Here is a 22491-nt window from a genome sequence, read left to right on the forward strand (position 1 = left end):
GTTCACGTCGTTGTGTCACAAATACATGGAGGCGCCATACGTACACCATCGGCAGTGGCTGTCAATGCCTGCATCGCTGGCTCCATCAGTTGCTCCATTACAGGCATTCTGGTCTCACAGAGCTGTGGCGGCCGAAGTAGCGTTTCAAGTTTTACTTAAGTGGTCCTTTCGTGTCAAATTGCAGTATCTACAGTGCATGTCATGTAACTACGCGTAACGTTACGAGTGATCCAAGCAATGCGGAACACCAGAGCATGGCGTGTTTTCGAGGTCACAATGTCAAGCTTTGCTCGTGCATACTGATGCGGTTCTCATAATGAGCTCGTTTTCATGTGAAATTGCAGCCCTTCGAGTAACGGCGGCTGCGTTGTGTCTGCGCAGGACTCCTTATCTCGTCCTTGTTCGATGATCCCGACGCGGCCACGATGGTCTCGGTCGGTGCCAACTACCCGGCCATGATGGTCAGCGGTGCGTGTCCATAGCAGCACGAGCCACTGGCCAAAGCAGCTTATGCGATTATTTGCCCCGTAATTCCTCAACGCGGTCATCGAGAACTTTTCCGCCAAATAGACGTCGCACTCTGTTTCGTCTATTACGCCGCATTCGCGCTCGCGTAACGTACACAGGGCGCTTACAGGCTGGGCTGCTGGTGGTTTCAAGGCAAGAATTGTAACAGGTGTAACAGGTATGCGGTCACACAACACAATAAATGAGGAGCTAACATTGCATGAGCCAGACTAAGTTTACAAGTAAGATAGTTATGTACCATACCGCGCGATGTGTAGGCCGTTGGGGAATCGAACGCCGATATATCTTATATCAGCACATTTTTGGGACAAATATCATATCTCCAAACTGGTGCCATCACTGCAAAACAGATATTACTTCGTCATTACTACGTCTCAATACCGCCAATGAAACATGAATAACGAAATCGTGGGGTTTAACGCCCCGAAACTAAGCGCAGTGGCCGGGTTATGAGGCACGCCGTATCGTGGGGGGCTCCAGGAATAAATTTGACCAGCTAGCGCGTTTTTTAACGTTCGCCCAAAGCACGGTACACGAGCATTCTTTCGTTTCACGCGCACAGAAATGCGGCCGCCGCGCCCGGGAGTCGAACCCGCGACCTCGTTCTCATCAGCAGAACGCCATAGCCAGTGGACCACCGCGGCGGGTAGCAAGAGCTAACCTTCTAATTACTCATACAGACGAGCAATTAGAAGGTTAGCGAGTTAATTTAGCACTGCGGTTTGTGTTGCAAGTAACATTGCTGTCCCCGCAATCTGCCAGGAAGTATTGTGCTAACATTCCACTGGGGGCGCTTTCGTCTTGCCCCATGACCTTGCTTCGCCGTGCTCGTCGTGGTCGCGCAGGCATCCTGTGGCCCCTGGAGGGCATTCCGACGGTGGTGCGCATCGCGAGTTATGTGCTGCCGTTGACCTTGCCGGCAGACGCCTTCCGCAGCGTCATGTCCAAGGGCTGGGGCCTCTCCCACACGCACGTGCTGTTGGGCCTCTTCGTCTCCGTCACGTGGACCTGCGTGTTCCTCGCAGGCACCATCCTCTCCTTCCACAATTAGTGATGGTGCGCCCCATATATAGGTTCGAGTAGACACATGCATTTAGCGCGATGGAACTTTGGGGCCGAGGGTCGGGTAACTTTGCGCGCGACTGTGATTACGCGTCAGGTATGGGAAATGTGAATGCGAAACATTTTGAAAATCTTGAAGTAGCTGGGATCTGTCCCCGGCTCCTCTTGGCTTGGAAGCCAGCGCTCTGTCCTACACAGACTTCGAATGCACAGTGATATCTCTTGTCGCAAGAGTTGAGTTTCAGCCCTGCTAGTACGACATCTTTCTAGTTCTAGCGTAGAAACTTGGAACAAAATGGACATTAAACAGTCGAGACATACAAAAGCGCTTGTATGTGTATCGACGTCTGTTTCGTTTTGTCGCAACTTTCTGTGATAAGAACTAAAAAAGATACCCGTTATCGGCCTATATATGTCATGAAATTAGGAAATTTTCAGGCATAAGATGGCAGCCGCTGGCGCAGGACAGGAGCAATACCATGTCGTTATTATCGCTGGGAGAGAGGCATTCGTCTTGCAGGGGACATGAAGATGATGATCTGCTATGGTATCCCGACTAACTTGGATGCACTACTTCCCAAGTCATCGACCACGGCGTAAAACATTGCGCCCGCAGCGTCGACTCCACCATGGACGCCCACAAAGTAGAGACGTGCGAGGTTTGCACAGGGCAGTTCAATATATCAAGTCCATGGAGGCTTCAATGCTTCGCATTTTGCTTGGAAGTTGGTATAATTAGTTTTCATCGGAAATCATTGTCATTGTTAACACGTATTCGATGTCTACGTTTCCGCGCAGTGGCATAACGTAATTATGACGTGCTCTGTTATGCGATAAAATTTGGAATTTGGGCGGCCGATGGCAAATGGGAGTTAATCAGACTCGTAAGATGCGGTATCATCTGGTTCACTTGAGTTTCATTGTGAGCTTCCTCGTTACCTAGCCGTGTATTCAGTACAATATCGCGGCGATGTCACTCTGTGCAGGCCAGACGAGGAGCCGCAACCGACGTAGATCTACCCGGTTGCATGGTGATGAAAGGTCACCATGTAACCCTTTTACAAGGCCATTCCTACGTCACGTGCCGTGCGATGCAAAGTGGCACTTTGCCAAGTGAAGTCGCAGAAAGGCTACGGCGCGCCCCATTGCAGCATTGTACCGCATCTTGGACAACGAGCTTGTGCTTATGAGGACTGGTTCAACAGCATGCTTGCATGGTGGAACTGTTGATGTTTGTTCTCCCAACGCACCGCGCACTATCCCTGTGATTATTCGTCAACTTTTTTATCTTTTTAATATTATTATTACTTCTGAGAAAAAACAGTTGCATAACAGACGCATATGCATGTAATCCGAATTGTGTTTTTAGGCACTAGCTGTACATTCAGACTTAACGCTTTGTGTATAATATGTTGTACAGAGTCACTTCTGTGAATATATGTATGCCCGTTACTGACAAGACTGTGCGCCTCCCCCCTCTCTCCCATTATACTGCGCATCAAACAGCACTACTCACGTAGTGCTGCCACGATTCTTATGGCGCAGGAACGCCGTCATGCAAGCAGGCCCAGCATGACACAACATGACAAGAAATGTGTACAGACACGTCACGTGACCTGATTAAACATGCGCCACGCTTTTAAAAACTGCAGCCCACTGCGACTTTGACCTGAGCTAGTCTTCTCTCGCTGCTGTTGTCGGCGCTGAAGCTTTAGAGTTATGCATCGCAACAGGACAGTGTTTGTCATCTTTGGTTAAAATCGCTCTGGACATCTGTCCTTCGAAAGAGACGCTATGCGTGCTTGCGGCTGTTCGGATTAACGTCTCTGGTACCTACAGTGTGAAATGTGCGAGCGCAGTCTTGAACCAGGCATGCTATAGAGGCTGGTTACGATTCCACGCATGCATCAAGACGTTTTCTGAAGTGATCTGAGGCGTGAGTATTGAGTAATGCTGTCGCGAGTTTAACAATTTGTGCCCAGAACTTCCAAGCTGTTATCCCCTGTTATCATTGGCCGAGGCGACATGATTCCGTGTTCGACATTACTATTTCGCTTACTGCGCGGCATAGCTTAGCTAGTAGCCTGTACCTCGTTCTCGCTTTCTTAATGTCAACATGGGACGTACGCAAAGTGCAACACGGAATCGCACCATTGCTTGCTTCTCGTGTGTGTTCCTGACATATTTTTCTTGAATCTATATTATCGTACAAATGCACATACGTTTTCTTTGTAAGAATAGTTCATTTTGGAATCGCTCCACACACGTGAGCAGTATATCTCGAAATATTTTTTGTGCTTTATGCTCTAATACGTTTGTTCTGTTTATTACATTTTATATAGGTAATACCTGGAATAAATTGATACTATGTCCAACTCTGAATCTCGCCAAATATAGAAACACCGCAGCGTCAGCATTACGCGTCATATTATTTTCATTATTTTGTATTATTCTCTTTAAGACGATGAGAAAACCGACAACAAGGTAAAAGCGGTAAAAGCGGGAGATTTTACCTTGTTGTCGTTTTGCTCATCGTCTTGAATTTCCGTCTCCCGCCTTCCCCGCCTTCCCCGCCTTCCCCGTGTTTTCTCCCTCTTTAAGCATCTACTGGCCAGCTCAAACCACTGTTCTACAAAGAGATTATTATAGTATCCCTCTTTAGAACGTAAAATAAGCGTAATGTAAAATGTATATATAAATACATTTACTGTGACGTCCTATACTGCGAGAAAAATATGTAAAGTGTAAAAAACACGCGTCACGCTCAGTTTTCAGCGCGGTCAGGTCACGGCTTTGACTTCGGGCCGTGGCTGCCGTGTTCATGTACTTTGTTGATTTATGTTGGAATAGAGGTGCTCAAAATTAATCCGGAACCCTCCACCACGGCATCCCGCGTATAGCATATATACTGCAGTTGGCGACGTTAAACCCCACAAATATGTTTTCTTGCACGAGTCGACAGCGTTCCAAATGCTTACATATGTGACCTTCCACACACCGCTTATATGCGAGCCGCACGTGGCATAAGAACCATCTAACTTTCTATTGAGATTTTTGTTTTACTTCATTCGGACCAATTTCGTGGCGTGTGTTACAATTACGTTTATTGTTTTCCTGCTGGCAGCAGTCGCCAAAAGAAGAAACAAAATACCTATATATTCTTTTCGTTACCTCTGTCTTCCCTGCCCCCGCCCACATACTCAACCGCACATTCTTAATCTCGAAGTCATTCAAACTCATGCCTATTTCTTTACCTTTTATATATAAGTTTCTTATCGCACTCCTATAGCGTTCAATGCTAGCTAGTCAAACGAAAGCAAAATCTCACGCCTGTTAAATTTTATCACATGTATTCGCTCGAGCTTACGTGTTTGTATATTTAGCCTCCACCGTACATACAAGGTTCATGTGGCCACGAGTCACACCGACATGAAATTCAGTCCATCCGTTCCAAAAACAAACAGACTGGAACCACCTTTCAGCCTCCGTCACCTCCATAACCGATGTCAATGCCTTCAAGACTGCTGTCTGTAATTATTTTTAAGTAATATTGTTGTTTGTTAGTAACTGGTATCACGTACACTTTGCTGAATTATTTCTATATTTATGTATGTTATGTAACCCCCGCTCCTCTCTGTAATGTTTCGGCCCCGAGAGTAAATAAATTAAACGAAATATTCTACCTCAAGTTTGCAACGTGTGAAGCATCGCGTCAGCATTGCAGTCGTCGCCGTCGTCTGCTCTTATTGTCGTGCTGTATCGCAATTGTTTCTTGCCGTCCTGATCAGTTGAGCCGAGCTCTTGTACATCCCGTTACGCCCAAGCTGTTTGATGCGCTCACATATGACACTTGATCCGGCGCTATACATAGCGCCGGACAAAGCTGTTTGCTGCCATGATGCTATAAGCCCAGGCTTAACTTGTTCGAAATAACGCCTCACGTGAACGCACTGAAGGAAACGCAAGGAGCATCTTGGACGCATTACCCCATACTAAGTGACATGAAATATAGTGATACAAATAAACAAGTGCGCCTTTTGTTTCTTCGATGGAAGTTCCCGTCCCTTCTACAAGTGCGTGCTGTTGATGTTAACTGCACCGTTATAAAATTACGAATTACGGTCCATATCTATACTACATTATGGCGGTAAAATCCGCGTGCCCTCGTTCTTTCAGTGACAAAACTTTATTGGCAACAAGGATCAAAAGGTCATTAAGCGGCCAGGAACCCGTAGGCCCTGGCGGCCTCCTCAGCCCGCTGGACGACCCGATATTGTTTATCTGGGTCCGCGCTGAGCAGAGCAGCCTCCCAATCTCAAATTGCGAGCCCTCGCACGGGTGGTGGTCCTGGCAGTAGCATTTTTGACAATTGCTAGTAAGTGCAGCGGGGCGTGGCGCTTTCGGAGGCACGCGACGTTTCTGTGCAGGCGCGAGTAAGAGCCGGTTCGAGAGAGGAAATCTGGGGGCTCTTGCTCCTTGAATGTCTGACTGCCTAGGCACTACGTAGGAGAAGTTTCTTAGCTCGTGCTGTGTGCGTTTGTCCCCTAGGCGTGCCGGCATTGCGCAGTGGGGTCGAGTTTTACGCTCCGACACTGGCTACCCGCGCGGTGAGGCAGTGGGCACGGACGTCCCATTTGTTGATCGCTGTGTCTGAAGGTACGTCGGACAGACTTTCTTGCGCCTGCGGCGCTGGTCCTGAGTCAGTCATGCTGGATTAAACCTTTCTTGCCTGTTACGGCGCTCTACCTTCGAAAAATTGTCACAGATTTTTTTTCGGGGGGGGCAGTAGGGGCCGTAGTAGAGGTCCGGCCTGCTCTCCTGGTGCAGTATATCTTCGCTGTTGGCAGGCTTTTCGTATGCTGCTGTCCGCGACTTTTTAGGAGCATTTTTAATGGTCCCCTTTGAGTTAAATAAACGCACAGTGCCTTAGCAACCACAGTTGAACGCCACTGCCTGTTATCACGCCGTGATATCACGCTTGGTTATTGGCTTTGCGTCTCGCCCACGTTAGGTGAGGTTAGTGTAAAAGGCGTTAAGGTGGCGCGGCGCATTCTCACAGCGGTTACGGTGTGCGGACTTTTTGTCTTTGCGTTTCGGCCACGTTTGGTTAGGCTAACGTTAAGTTAGGTTAGGTTAACGTTAACTTAGGTTAGGCTAGCGTAAGAGGCGTGAGGGTAGCTCGAAGTATTCTCATAGCGGTTGCAGGGGCGTCGAGCATCACCGGCGGCCTTTCAGCCACTTGCGTTCAACCGCGCGGTTGCTAAGGCGAGCGCCTTCTAGATTTTCAATATATGTGGCCCGGCCTCTGCTAAGGTTCGATACTGCTCCCACAGAAACATCTTTGCGGTCATTTTCAAGGTACATAGCCGTGAGGCGCGAGAAAGCTCTGATACGGCACGACTGACTTAACAAGAGCGCCGCAGGTGCGACACAATCTCTCCGACACAGCGGTCGCCAAATGGGGTATTAGTGCCCGCTGCTTCACCTGTTTCACCGCGCCGGAAGCCAGCGTCCGAGCGTAAACAAACTCGACCCCACTCCGCTATGTCGGCACGCCTAGGGACAAACTCATACAACACGCGCTACGAAATGTCCTCTGTAGCGCCTAGGCAGAGTCATATATTCAAGGAGAAAAAGCCCCCACATTTTCGTTCTCGCCCCCGCTCCTACTCGCACATGCGCACGAAGGTCCAGCGCCTCTGGAAGTACCACGCCCCGCTATACTTACTAGTAATTGTAAAGTCGCGGCCGGGCAGGCCTATAACGTATGAGGTCTATTCGATTCAGCCAAGTTTATCTGCACCTTCTGCAGCTATTCACGGTGTGCTGCACCTAGGCCTTCGATTCCCCGAGGTGCAGCGGTGCACCCTGCACCCCCGTGCACGATTGAATGGGGTGTAAGGCAAGGTGCCGCCGCGGTGCAGTGCACCCTTGAACCTTGCAGCGAGTGGGTGCAGCCCGGCACACCATAACTGGCACCCCCTGCACATTTTCGTTTGTGGTGCCGTGCACCTTTTTTTTAATCGAACCGATGATTAATGTCCGCTCGTCTGTCGTGGCGCCAGGGGCAGATTTCATTGTGTTCTCCACGATAAATGCTGGAATATAGCTTAAAGTTGGCGAGGGTGCCCATTTGCAGTCTACGCCAAGTGACTTCTTGTCTTTTACTTGGAGAGTTGTCGCCTGCAGGGTATATCTTCCTCCTCAGGCGATAGTGGGTCGGGATCTCTTGGAAGGAGACCATCCGATCCCTCGCCAATGCCAAGTCATGGTGCTAAAAGCGCGGTCGGTAAAATCTCGCGCGATGGAGTGGGCCCCTTCGTCCCCGGCAAGGAGGAAGGCGCCGGTGCCCAGATAATAATGACGGGGCGCCGATATGAGTTTTATTTGAGGATGCTATATGTATAAGCATCGTCAGAGATAGACCCTTTGGAGAAATTATCAACAGCTGACTTGGAGTCGCTGCTTATAATATTGCAGTACGTGCGCTCGCGCTCGCTAGGCCGAAGATGAAGGGCGCGCGTCGCGAGCGTTGAATCTAAAGGCCCCGTTCTTGATATCGCTACGAAACATTACGTTGCTTCGAACGCCTGCTGCAGTCCAGCTGTGCTGTTATTAAGCTACCTATACTGCGATCGTCTTCGACTATTCGTCTTCGGCTTTTCGTCTTAGGCTATTCACGGCAAGCCCAGCTAGAAGACGATTAGCAGTGAGCAAAAGCTACAATGAGCGCGGATGCTCCGCCTCCCGAAGAAGCCGATGCCCAACCGGGCGGTTCCCATTTGCCGAACATCGCAAACCCTCCGATGAATGACGCGGGCTCGCCGCCAGGCGTCGGAGACGCGCCGCTTATGTCGCCCGATGTCATGTCGCCTCCTCAGAAAGCCCACGGACCGCGACATCGCACGCCGGCCGTACGAGTCGCAGACCTCGAACTGTGGTACGGGAGCGGCAGCAAACGGGTCGACATCTTCAGAGGAGTCAACATGACTGTGCCCCGCGGCGGCATCTACGCGCTGCTCGGTTCCTCCGGCTGCGGCAAAACGACGCTCCTGCGCTGCATCATGGGCCGCAAACATTTCCAGAAAGGCGACGTCCGGGTGTTCGGCCTGGTGGCTGGCACTCCCGGCTCCAAGATACCGGGCCCGAACGTCGGCTACATGCCGCAGGAGCTCGCCCTGTACAATGCATTCACCATAGAGGAGACGCTGCGGTTCTTCGCCCGTCTCTACCTCATGGACCCGCAGCGGTGCAAGGAGAGGGCCGACTTCCTCATCGCGCTGCTGGACATTCCCGACCCGAAGCGGCTCGTGTCGTACCTGAGCGGAGGCCAGAAGCGGCGCGTGTCACTCGCCGTGTCGCTCATACACAGCCCACCGTTCCTCATCCTGGACGAGCCGACCGTGGGCATAGACCCCGTGCTGCGCAAGGCCATCTGGAACCACCTGAAGACCCTCTCCGAGCGCGACAACATGACGGTCATGATCACCACGCACTACATCGACGAGGCTCGCCTCGCCGGCACCGTGGCTTTCCTGCGCGAGGGCACCGTACTGGCCGAGGAGTCGCCCGCCAAACTCATGGAGCAGCACAACACGCACAACCTGGAGGAGATCTTCCTGCGGCTCGCCAAGCAGGACAAGTCGTCCTTGCCGCCAGCGCCCGAAGTCGTCGCTGTCGAGGATTCGCAACCCGAACGACATGCGACGCAGCTCTCGTTCATGTCGTCTGCCCTGGAGCAGCGCTCCACGCTGAACAAGAAAGACTTTAACCGGTCAATGTCGAGGGTGGGCGTCTTGTTCAGTAAGAACGTGATTAAGTTCAGGCGCAGCTTGGGCCTGCTCTTGTACAGCATGTTACTCCCCGCCATCGAAGTGAGCACGTTCTGTGCGGTCATTGGCAAGGTGCCCACCGGACTGAGGATAGCCGTCGTCAACGAGGAGGCTGCATCGCAAAGCGCAACCCCTCCGCTCTTCAGCACCGCTTTCTTCGACGCCATGGACAACGCCGTCTTGCCACGGGTGAGCTCGTCATGCAGGCTGCTGTGCTGGCAATTACGTCAAACCGCGGAAATGCTAAATTTGCAATGATGTTCCCATCGAGGTTGCAGAGTAGCTTAGTTAATGAGCTACCTAGTTAATCAGTAAGCATTGATAACAAGATCTACATAAAAATCACGCAGTTGCCGGACTCGCAATGAAACTTAAACAAGGGCTTGAACTTGCTAGCTCACTATGAAGTTTTTATCGGTGTTCTAAATTTAACAGGTACAGGGCACGACAACAATCGCGAGAAAATGATTGTCGTCAGTATTTCCGCGCTGCTACTCATACGACTTATCAGACCACCACGCACGTTATGTAGAGTAGCGAAACCTATAATCACGATTGGTCGATGTCGCCAACTGTAGAAGATGCAAACCCGTGCGAGGTACGCATGAAAACACACTGCTTTTAATCTACACATGCTACCGCAGCCAACCAGCGAGCCTCCAAGTCGGGGCAAACTCGTCTACTACCGCTTTCAAAGCTGCTCTGGGCCTGCCTAAGTGTACTTCAACAGAACGCATGTTAGCTTTGGGAGTGCACAATACTTTCGACGAACTGAGGCAGGCCACCCTGATGCGACAGAGGGAGCGCCTCAGCTTCACAAAAACTGGTTGGGCAATATTGGCTAGACTCAATATCCCAGCATACCCCATTTATCTCACAGAGCAGGCCGTACCTCTGCCTCCTTCGATGAGATCCAAAATTACAGTAGCCCCAATTCCAAAGAATATGCATCCCGAGTACAACAAAGAAAGGCGCAAAGCACGCGCACAACACATTCAATCAGCGTACTGTAATAACCATAGGTACAACACGTACTACACGGACGCAGCTGTGCATGCAGAATCGACCGGGCAGCGCTACCAAAGGAGGCACGCCCTGGCAGCCGTGAACGCGATCAGCCAACAGCAAATTACCGCGTCGGCCACGGCGGGATCCCCCACCTCGGCTGAAATATTAGCAGTGGCGATCGCACTCGCTCAAGCGGAGCGTTCGCAAAGGGACTCGGTCGTGGTCACGGACTCCCAGGAGACATGTCGCATGTTTCTCAAGGGGCACGTGACTGCGGCTAGCCTCGCGATAATCCCCAAATCCTTCAACCACCATCATCGCCTACTCTGGTGCCCGGGTCACGCGGGGGTACAGGGGAACGAAAAGGCTAACGCGTTAGCTCGAGTGTTCACTAACTGAGCGACGGCGTCCTCTTCTAACCCCAACAACCCGCACTATCCCTCACAAAATTCCACCAATTTAAATGCCAAAGACATCCTTGCTCATCAGCGCGGAGTCCGCAGAAAATACCCGCCGCCTCACCCACAACTTAGCGGGGAAGAGGCCGCCGATTGGCGTAAAATAAGACCGGGGTATTCCCCTATTTAATATTGCTAAACGCCATGTATCCCACTCGTTATAGGGCCAACTGTCCTTGGTGCGGTGGCATACCTAGCCTAATACATATAACCTGGGAGTGCACTAAGCACCCTCATAGGCCAAATACCAGTACCACAATGGAGCAGTGGGTGGCACAGCTCGCCCGCTCCGACCTGGCAGGACAAAAGGCCTTAATTAGCCAGGTCAGGCAGGCGGCAGAGGCCAGTGGGGTCCTGGACTGAGAGGCTCCGACCACCCCTCAATTCAAATATTTTCCATTGCAATAAAGTTTCTATTTCTATTTCCTTTATATTTGCGGAAAACAAATTGTAAATGGTTTTCTTGGCACAGCATTGGGCATTATTTAAAACATATTTTCATGGAAGGCCGTACCAGGAATATAATTTGTTGTAAATATAAACAAGTTAGAAGAGTTGCTCTGTGAGTTATACATATCCGTTCCACACACATTTTTCGAAGGTACAAGGGTACTAAATTTGTTCAGAAATACAGATATTAAAAAAAACATAAGATCAAAGCACCGAGTAGCCAACATCCGCACAAAAACACCGCAATTCTGAGAACTGTACCCATGGATTAAGAGCGTCTGAATATAATTATTTATAGCTTACTTTAATTCCTTGCACTGCATGCTTCAGTTTTGCAAGGTCTCCTGTATTTACAAATTAGTTGTAGATAACTAGAACAGTTTAAATGTAAAGCTTGTCGGTTTTGAACATCTGGATTGTCATTATTGGTCAGAACATTGAGATATGTTTGTAACGTAGATTTACAGATTTGCAACTTCATGGTTCATTTTTATTTTCTTAAAGAATTCAATATTGGGAAGTCAGGGGGAAGGCGAGAGATGGAAATTCCAAGACGATGAGCAAACCGAGACCAAGGTGAAAGCAGGAGCCAACGTTTCGGCAAATGGACTTGTCTTCTTCAAGGCGATATATGCTTTCCTCGCCACAGTATATATAGGTGGGGTTCTTCTAAAGGGGAGAGGGCGCAAGGCGGGTGGGTGCGGCAACGAGCGAAGTTAGCGGCGAGGGTACACGGCCGTCTGTCAGTCACGTGTCAACGGCCGTGTGTCAGCCGGCGTGTCAACGGCGTGCACAGCCAACACCCTCTAGACTAGCCTAGTCTAGAGGGTGTTGGCACAGCACCCCTCTATTACCTGTTTCGCTGGTGGCCGAAGGAGCGGCAGAAAGCGGTGTTCGTGAAAAGAAATTAGAAGAAAATACTGAAATGGCATAAATAAATAAAGAAAAGAACGAAATAAAACACTGAGCAACCAAACTAAGTGTTGTTGTCTATATATAGCTTGAAATCTAGTATAGCGAATAGATTCTAAAGCTCTCTTTGAAACTTTTATGCCTATCGGTTGCAATGTCTTGAATTTATGCATGGATAAGGTATGACTCTCTGTATCTTTTTTCTCGTTCAGAACGGAAATTTGTCTGTAAGATGTAGAGTTTAAATTCATCAAAGTTATGACCTGGTTGGTTGGAATGCTCGGCGATAGATTTGGGAAGCTCTTTAGCTGTGTCCGCGCGGTGTCCGTTTAATCTGTCGTTCATTGATTGTCCCGTTTCACCAATATATTGTTTCTTGCAGAAGGAACATTCAAGCATATAAATCACATCCGAACTTGTACAAGTGAAGCTAGATTTCACTTCGTGTGTATAACTATTTGCGGTGCTTTTAATTTTAATGTCGCTTTGAAGGTGCCTGCAGGTTTTGCATCTGGGGCGACAACATACTTTTACTACGGGAGAATGATGATGTCTGACTTTTGCGTGCACTAACATGTCTTTAAAGTTCCTGTTGCCGCGATAGGTAACCCTTGGTACATCCGGGAACGCTTTTCTGGGACGCTCGTTACTTGATGATATTGGTGGTATTTTCGTAGGGTATTTTCGTATAATATTGGGAAGTGTTGCAGAAACATTGACTTTATACCACTCGGAACATGCCTTTGGATTGTGGTGGGAATGAGACGATTGTGTCGTATTGACGAATACAAGCTGGCTTGTATCCCAAAAAATAAGAAAATATACATTAATAACCGAGGGTGCAAGCATAGTGCAAGAGTGATATGTGGCACCGCTCCACGGTGAAACAGTGCAACCAATGCGTACACCTTCACGTAAATAAGAAGGAGCGCAGGGAGAGTTATTTTGCTTGCATACAATATTCTATTGCCGGAAATTGTATTTTATACTGTTCTGTTCATTTTGATTTACATAGGAGAGTAATTTATTTCGTTTTCAGCTAGCGCGTGTTGAAAACTGACGCTGCCTTGTGCAAACAAATGGAGTCACGAGGACTGGTGGGGTGCATTCACGCATGGCCTCCGAGGCTGCCGCCACGTCCAGTAAGCAGCGCTGTCGGCGTCCGTACACAGCTTTAAGAAGAGACTGCGCAGATCGAAAAATTCCGCTTTAAATATTTCTACTCCTTCCCAGAGAAACAGCTGCATGTTTAGATACTTCAAATGGTAGGCGTTCCATTCCACTACAATGTAGAAAGTTCTTGAATAACGGTAGACAGTCTCTTTAAATAAGCTTACATAAAAATGTTCCTGACGGTCGGTACCTTGCAACTTCTCGTCTTAGACCCAACCGACCTCACCAAAATCGGTGTCGCGCTCATTTTGACAGACACTAACCAACCATTTGCTGCAGGTAAACTACGACACCCTCAGCAGTGGCATCGAATCTGTGAAAACGGGCACGACGTACGGAGTGGTACACGCCAAGGTAAACCTCACGGCCAGCCTCAAGGCCCGCTTCGGCACCACTGTGAAGCTCAGTGAAGGGCTGCTAGATTTCGCCTCTTTGCACGCCCACCTGGACATGTCCAGTAAGCACTTCTGCGTATTCATGCGGGTCAGCTTGTTTGGGTGAATAAGTACAGTGCCCTGCCTTCAACTTGGCGTTCCACCCGGATTCCTTTTCTGCTTTCCGATTTTCTTCGCTCGCACCCTCCCCTTAGATTTCTGTGAGGATCATTTCAGTGTCAACTGTTCCAGAGAAACCAAAGGGGAACACTTACTCAAACCAGAATCTTGAATTGTGCTCTTAGAAATCTCACAAATGTTTGTTTCAAGCCAAGAGATAACTTGCTGAGAAAACGACCTCAAACTTAGAAATCTCTACTCGGCAACCATTGCACCAAATTTGATTGATGCACTTGAAAGGAAACGTTCAAATTCATTAATTGTATAAAGCAGATCCTTTATTTAGGCCGGCTATATTTTAATAATAATCTTAACTATTCGTAAAATTTCAAAAAGAAGTTATTGCAGTTCTGTAACTGCACCTAATAATACATCTAAAGCGATCAAAATTGTTTATTATATGCTGCTCTGAAATGCACCAACAATCTGTGAGCAGGAATTTTGCAAAATCCTCATAAACATTGCGACAGTTTCACGTAAGCTGTAAATTTATTATATCAAGTTTGTCCGCTTTAGATGCTCTAACAGATGCAGTTGACAGAACTGTGATATCTGTTTTTTATGTAGAGTTACGAATGTGTAAACTTCGCGCGTGCTTCTTTTTGTTTTTCTTTCTTTAGCTTACCAAATTTGTGAATTTTCACCAAAAAATTCAGACCCTAAGTCAAAATTCTGCTATCTAAGGTCACTGTTTTTAATTTTCCCTCTCAAATGTAACAAACTTCACTAAAATCGGCCCAGCAGTTTTCTCACGAAAGCATCTCTGATTTTTACATGTATTTGAGCAGGCGGCATCGGAGTTGGGCCCGACCTTAAGAACTTGAATAATTCTGTGCTTACCGCTATTCTGACTTTGCTGAAGATTAGAGGCGAGGTCAAATTTTATGCCCCGGATCGCTCAATATACAACTTGCTATTGTCATTTGCGTGGTGTGTCAGTAAAACAATGTGAATGTGCCTTCGAGTGAGCCACGCGATCGTGTAGTCCACATGACACCGCCCCAGCAAATAGAAGGAGCCAATCTCGAAGGACATGCTTTGTCATACTGCAGGCGCCAAAAACTGCCAGGTCGCGTTACGTCTCTGGTGACGTCAAATACGCTATTCTTTTATACACCCTCCTACGAAGAGCGCAGCCAGAGGCATCTTCGTTTTTGTTGCTTTTTCCATCACAAACCAGGCAAGTAACAGTCACAAGCGTTGTATCGATGATATTACTGAGAAAACTGAGCAATAGCAATGTAGCGGTAAGCGCGAAATTTTCCTTTTTTGTTTTAGTTTTCAGGGTACAAACGCAGGTCATTGTATAGTCTGTGCCGGTGGTAATATAGGAGTCCAAGGCCTGCCGAACCATACGTGCTGCCTGCTTTGAGTCAGTCGCCTGCAGAGAGAGGACAGCGTTACTTCCGTAAAACAAGATCTGCTTAAAGATTAGGACGCAAAAGAAAGCTCAAAATAACCAGCTTTGTGAAATGAGCCGCCATTCCGTCTCCAAGTGAATATAATCATCATCAATTGCCCACTGAGCTGCGTGAAGTATCCCGACGAATCATTCTGTAGGAAAAAAGTATAAAGTAAGCCAAAATTATTGTTCTTTCTTTTTTTACTTGATTGTAGCGTGGTATCCTATACAGCCGGTATGCGCTATTTGTTCTCGTTTTCTCCTTCTACCGATATGCCTGACCAAATGGCTTAGGCAGAAGCTCAACTACAGCGCATATCCGGACATGCGCCTTGGAACGCTAATCAATCGCTTTAGTTTTACTTTGTATTTTTAACGGCACCTCACCCAAATTTCGCGGTGTCTCTAGCAGAAACCATAAACACGTCTATCATGTTTCCTTGGCAATAGTAATTATTTATCAACACATGATATCCGTACCACGGACCTTCGACATCTGAGAAGTAGTGTTGCCGTCCGCCTTTGTATCACTGCGTCTGCAGCGTACACATTTTATTCTTTTTAAATGCCCAACAATAGGCATTTGCACTATTGTGTCTGCGACGGATTTCGGTACTAATTTCGGTTCTACCCAGCATCATAACAGAAGCTCCCCCGTTTTCTCACGCTGCAGACCAGCAAGTGTCGATGACCATGGCGACATACTTGGCGAAAGCGCTGGCAACGGCGCTGCCGTCATCGACGATCGACATGCTCCACTTCCAAAGCGTTCTTGTGGTGGGCATCAAATTTCACTTTGCTGTGTTTGCTTTAATAACACAAATGCAATAGCGATAGTATTTATTTAACGTGAGTTCCACCTTTGCATAATTGATGCATAGGAGACTACGTGTAGTGTCACCGAATATCAAGCAATGGGTTGCCCTTTGTAGCAGATAAGTTCCTAGCCGCCTACGCAGCATTAAAAACGCCCATTACTTCTTATTTATGCTGAGGTGAAAGTTATGTCCCAGTGAGAATAAACAGAAATAGTTGTGCGCTACCGTGTGCCGCAAAAATATAATTTCGCTTTTGTGAACTTCCGGCATGTCAAATCCCAAGTATTCGTATGGGATTATTATCCGAATTTTGTTAAATCCAAATAAAGAAATACGTGAACACAAAAGAAAACACGTTCTTGCTTACGTTCGTTGATTACTTTCGTGTAAAGAACTCAACCCCTATAAGGATTATATGAGTTATGTTCACCACTATTTTCAAGCGCCTATAGAACCTGCAATGACGTCTTAACAAAAAACCAGCGCGAGAAAGGCGTGGAAAAAACAAAGAAACGTCAAACACGGACGCTAACCCGCAACGAATATTCTATTATGCAACGAAACAGAAAAGCAGAAAACCACAAAGAAAGAACAGAAGTACCCTCACATGTGCGCGGAAACGAAAGATGCAAACACGTGGAAACCTCGTGGCCGGATAATCAGGATCTGATTCGCAGACACTACCGCATATAGGTACGACACTTCTGCTTGTGACAAAGCCGTCGAAGGTTGACTGACGCATCTGTCACCGTATGTGACGCATGTTTTTGCGCGATGTCGTGGCGCCACCAAGTGCGATGATTCTCCGACACACTCAAAGAAAAATTATTGGTTCCAGTGCAACCCACTTTGAGGTTCTGCGGGTTGTCAGAAACGCATTGCTATTATCTGCGACTTCTCTCTGCGTGTCGTCTGAAAGCCAACACCTTAGGGATATAATACTACTAGACGTGGCGAACATCAACTTATCGAATACGAATCGAATACGAATAATAGGTATCAAATATCAAACCAAATATCAAAAAATCAAACGCTGATGCACATATTTACAGCACAAGTTCTTATTTCTGTGTAATTAGTTATCACAGCTATACTGACTCGTATAAAAAAAAAGAAGACAGCTAACTATCGGTGACAAAGGATCAATTTTAAACACACGACCACTAAATATGATACAAGAAAATTGTACGTATAGCCTCTCCACAACTTCAGAGCATAGCTGCAGACACGCTTTCCAAGGAAGACTGTGTAATAAAGGTTATAAACAGAGATAAGGTGCCTCAGAAAGGCTGGCTAACGTATTGATAGGAGAATCCATCTTTGTCAAAGGCGGCCTCGTCATCTGTCAGCCCCATTCTTGATTTTGGATATCTGAAAGAGTGACTTCTATATGACTAGCTTTCTAAAAAATATCCCCAGCTGCCGTAAATACGTCAGAAGTTCTGGAAAAAGAAAATCTGCTGATGGAATTCTGTGCCATATGCACATGTGAAAGTGTCCGTTTCAAGAAAAATTTGACAGGTTATTGCGTAGAAGCTAAGACTGCTACATGACTAATACGCTGTCAAGAACACTAAATGACAGACTTCAAGCAAAAATTGCAGGTTGTCATGTGTAGGATTCCGCTGCTAAACCGAAAGCAAAGCTTGTTGTCCATTTTGTTTCTGCATTACCTCTAACTTTTGCCGTTGTATCACTTGTGATAATTTGCGATAAATTGTCTAGCAGATGGAGAACTGTAACCAGACTTTAACATTCGCTTGCAACGGAATATTTGGCTAGCTTAAAATATTCGAAAATAACGAATAGTTACTTTTTAAATACGAATACCAATGGTTAGTACGTGGTATTAGATTCCTATTCGAAACTTCGATTATGCAGCCACCCCTAAATTGCTACATATACGTTGATCGCTATCCATCGATTAGGTTTGACTTCCCAAAGCCACACAGACTATGAGAGACACCGTAGTGCAGAGCATCGGGCTAATTTTACCACAACGGTACTGCACATGAGCGTTTTTGCATTCCGGTTCATTAAAATGCGGCCACCGCAGCCCGGATTCAAATCTGCGTCCAAGCATCCCCTGCCATCATGAGTCAAAAATTAGCTTTCGTGCAATTATAATGCGATGTATTAAACCATACTGCACTACCTAGACTCCCTGTAATGGTATATTCACCTTGCAAATTCAATAAACACGGATGTGCGACCGTATGTGCGACATTGCAACATTTGACCAACCGTTCCTTGCGCGTTGTCTTGGCGACAGAGGGAAGAGCCTGTCATCGGCAGCAGGGAACCGACGTTCACTGAATTTGTCGCTCCCGGGCTCATCATGACGTAAGTGACAAGATTGATTGATTGATTGATTGATTGATTGATTGATTGATTGATTGATTGATTGATTGATTGATTGATTGATTGATTGATTGATTGATTGATTGATTGATTGATTGATTGATTTCATTTAACACCCAAAAGCTTAAACTGGCTATTGAGATAGTGGAAGGCTCTGGGGTTAATTTTGAGCGTCAGCTACTCTTTAACGTCCACCGAAATCGAAGCACACAAATGCTTTGCGTTCTGCCCATGGGAACCGAACCCGTGCCTTCACGCTCAGCAGCAGAAAGTGTAGAGCTATACAAATGCGCTCCTTACTATAGAGAAACTGCAGGCACAGCTCAAACTTGCCACATTTCAGAATTTGCCCTTCAGGAACGACAATGTACTTAAGAAAATGTTTTGTTCCTCAATGTAAATTAGCCAGTCATAAATGCACGACCAATGAGCTTATTACTAGGGGTCGCACAGTTCTGACCTTCGCCCTTGAGCATACATAAAGATTGAAAAATTAATACATTTATTCGTGATTACTCACATGTGGGTGACAGAAAAGAAGCACGAAAAGCGAACGTTTTCTTTCTTACGACCTCGGCACGGAGAAAGAAGGACCTCGGTGTACACAATATGTTAGACAGGATACACGGAGATTGCGACACGCTCATACAGGTTTATTCCTCCTCTTCTTTATTGCGCAGGTTCATCTACTTCATATCGGCAACGCTGTGCATAAACACGCTGCTCGGCGAGAAAGGCGACGGGTTGCTCGAAAGGTGCATCGTCGCCGGTAACTATATGACATGTATACTCGGCCCAGGCTTCATTCTGTCTATTCGAAGATAGGCGAAACCTATGTGGATTATTTAAGTGAGGGAATAAAAGTCCGTGTTATGTTTACAGTTGGAAAGTTGTTTAATATAAGCACGTAAGCCTATAGCTGTAGAAACGCAATCGCATAAAGTCTTCAAGCGCATTTTGCTACTGTGGCGGAGACGTGACTGCCGCCATCACCGTCATCTTATATTTCGCTTTCTCTAGACCTATACGCAAATTCATCGTCACCTGAACTAATTTAGGCAGTGCTGCCCTTCGCCGTTAGTTTCGCCAGCGTATATAATGAGCACGGCAGTTTTTGCACGTATACGTGCACACTCGCCTCAGGCAGCGCAGGTATGGATGTATGGTGTACTAGAATAGTGAACTAGTTTATATACTATTTCATTACTGCGGCATAATTTACTATAGCACCGCACTATATATCACCACACGTATAATATCATTGTAGTATGATACGTGTTGTACTGCCGCGCCGAGTTCCGCTAGTACGAACACGGCCGCTTAATTAAACCATCAAGCGGTACCAACAATGAAATGCCGCGAACCAATGCACTAAGCTAAGCTACGCGACGAATCGCGTTCCGCCCCCCCCCCCCTCCCCCCCCCCACACACACAGGGTGAGCCATGTATACAACTATATATATCCTGCCGCGTTCAAACGCAGGCGTGCGCCCCTACGAGATCGTGCTGTCGCACGTGTGCTCCCTGTCGTTCGTGGTGGTCGCCCAGGACTTACTCTTGCTCTTCGTCGGCTTCGTGGTGTTCGAGCTGCCCTCGAGGGGCTCACTCTTCGGCGTCATAATCATCGCCATCATGCAGGGCATGTGCGGCATGGCGCTAGGTACAGAACCATCCTTCTAGATCCTCTTATATAGAGAGAGATCAATATAGGTGGTCTGTAGATCAGATTCAAATAGACTGGTTTGCGTCATCAGTACCACTATAACGCAGAGAACCTGCAACATGGAGCTCCGGTCTATGCCAACTTCGTGTTCTTAAAAGATAAATTTAGACAGTCTGATTCTATATTCTCTATATTTATTTGATTTATTTGATCTATAAAATACTGCAGATACGTGGCCCAAGCGGTGAAGGCAACAAATAGTACATACAATGGCAACAAGTGCGACAATGAAGGATGAAGGTTGAATTTCATTCATTTCCTTTTGTCGGTGGAAGAATCATATTTTGAAAATTTGTCGGATAAAATCTAACAGATTTGCTCTGGATTCGTTCAAGGCTATTGATGCTAGACTTAATGTAGGGGCCCAAACTACACGTGCATACTTGAGCTTAGGTCTAACTAGGGACGAGTAGAAGAGCATATTTACGTTAGTAGAGGCTTTCTTGATTTGTACCTCAAAAGACAATTTCCGGAAGATTGAAGAACTAGCGTTACTTATGTGAATGTTCCGTGACAAGGTGTTATTAAGAGTGACTCCTATAGATAATTGTAGTTAGATCATAAAGAGGTGATGAAGTTTTACGTATTAAGTAGCGGTGATTTTTTGTTCATCATTAGACCTAATACGCTTTTATCTGTTAAGTGACATTACCCACCAGCTGCGCACCGTGCAGAAATATTATTCAAGACATAGATTAATTTGATCATTCATAGAAGTAATATCATTAAAAAGCTCACAATCATCGGTAAATAACCGAATCTGTGCACCATCTTCAGCAGTGACAACAATGCTGCCAATGTATCAAATAAAACGAAGAGTACCGAGGACACTGCCCTGCAGCCCATCGGATGTGACTGGGAGGCAGCCCGATTTCCCACCGCCAATTTCAACGAGCTGTTTCCAGTTGAACAAATAAGCGGATATCCAACAAATAAACATCCTTGAATATTAGTTTATCAGGTATGACCGTATCTAAGGCTTCAGCAAATTTAAAACAAAAATAAATCTATGTCAATTTGCCATTCTTGTCAAAGGTTGAAGCGAACAAATCAATCACAGTACCCTCGTCTACACCCGTGCTGAAAGCTAGGTATAAAAGAATGCTGTTCTAAAGCTTCGTTAAATTCAGTTGCTGTGATATGATCAATGGACTTGCAGCACGAGGAAATAGAAAGGTAATTTTCTAATACCAGATGGTCTACCTTGTTAAAAATCGCACGATTTCGGCTTTCTTCAGTCGCATGGTAATTCGAACGACAGTAACGAAGCACCATGTGTTGTCGAGGAAACTATAGAACATCTACTGTGCTACTGCCCATCTTTTAAAAACGAGACATGATCTCTGCACAGCTCTCAATCAGCTAGATAGAACACCGTTCACCTTGAACAAGATCTTGGGACCATGGCCTCGCATATCGCAGCTACAAAAGGTCACAAAAGCGCTGCTGCGATATTTGAAAGCTACTGGATTGAGTCAGCGTCTGTGATCCGGACTGAGTGACCGAAGGCTATCCGCAGTAGACTTTCTTTTCTTCTTTTAATCTTTCTCTTCTTCTTTTAATCCCAGTGTAGGGTAGCCAACCGGGCTCAGTCCTGGTTAACCTCCCTACCTTTCCTTTATCATTTGCTCTCTCTCTCTCTCTCTCTTATAATAAGCTTTGCGGAGGTTACAGCATATGTCCTATGGAACAATATTGGGATATCATCAGGTCCACATGAACTTTTTAGTTTCAGGTTCAAACAACACAAAAAGTACACCAGCAAACGAAATAAAAGTGACGTCAAGCAAATGGGACATTGTGCAGTTACGCGAACATTAACTGGAATCCGAGAAGACATTGTGATTGTGAAAGAAAGCATTAAAGTGTTGTCCCTCTTCTCCGTAACCAACTGTCCATGTACTGTCATTTGGAACAGGTGTTTATTTTCTTTTTTTCCGCAACATAATTCGAAAACTTAATTGAGTGGTTTTTATAAAGTTAAGAAAACACGAGTTGAAATAAGAATTCCTTGAACTACGCACTGCAAGTGTAAGCGTGCTTTAAACTTCAGATGTGAGGCTTCAGATGTCAGGCAGATGTCAGATGTTGGCTGCACGCGAACCTTTTCAATCTCCTAATTTTGCGTTTCATACGAATGATATTGCGATTTATCAATGCTGCTTTTTAACGCTCTTTTTCTTGTGCAGTATGAATTTATCTAGTCAAA

The 22491-nt window shown here is 46.5% G+C and overlaps 1 protein-coding gene across 1 annotated transcript in view; it reads left to right on the top strand.

Moving 5' to 3' along the window:
- The window catches only part of LOC126527463 (ABC transporter ced-7-like), a 46411-nt gene that overhangs the window by 17149 nt on the left and 6771 nt on the right, over nt 1-22491 (top strand). Inside the window, exons 8-15 of the mRNA XM_072284352.1 lie at nt 382-468; nt 1374-1553; nt 8344-9611; nt 13703-13906; nt 15959-16156; nt 18470-18540; nt 19239-19327; nt 20043-20219. Coding sequence (XP_072140453.1) covers nt 382-468; nt 1374-1553; nt 8344-9611; nt 13703-13906; nt 15959-16156; nt 18470-18540; nt 19239-19327; nt 20043-20219 — 2274 coding nt within the window. The remainder of the gene's footprint in view (nt 1-381; nt 469-1373; nt 1554-8343; nt 9612-13702; nt 13907-15958; nt 16157-18469; nt 18541-19238; nt 19328-20042; nt 20220-22491) is intronic.

This window comes from Dermacentor andersoni, chromosome 9 (genome assembly GCF_023375885.2).
Source record: "Dermacentor andersoni chromosome 9, qqDerAnde1_hic_scaffold, whole genome shotgun sequence".
Lineage (NCBI taxonomy): Eukaryota > Metazoa > Arthropoda > Arachnida > Ixodida > Ixodidae > Dermacentor > Dermacentor andersoni.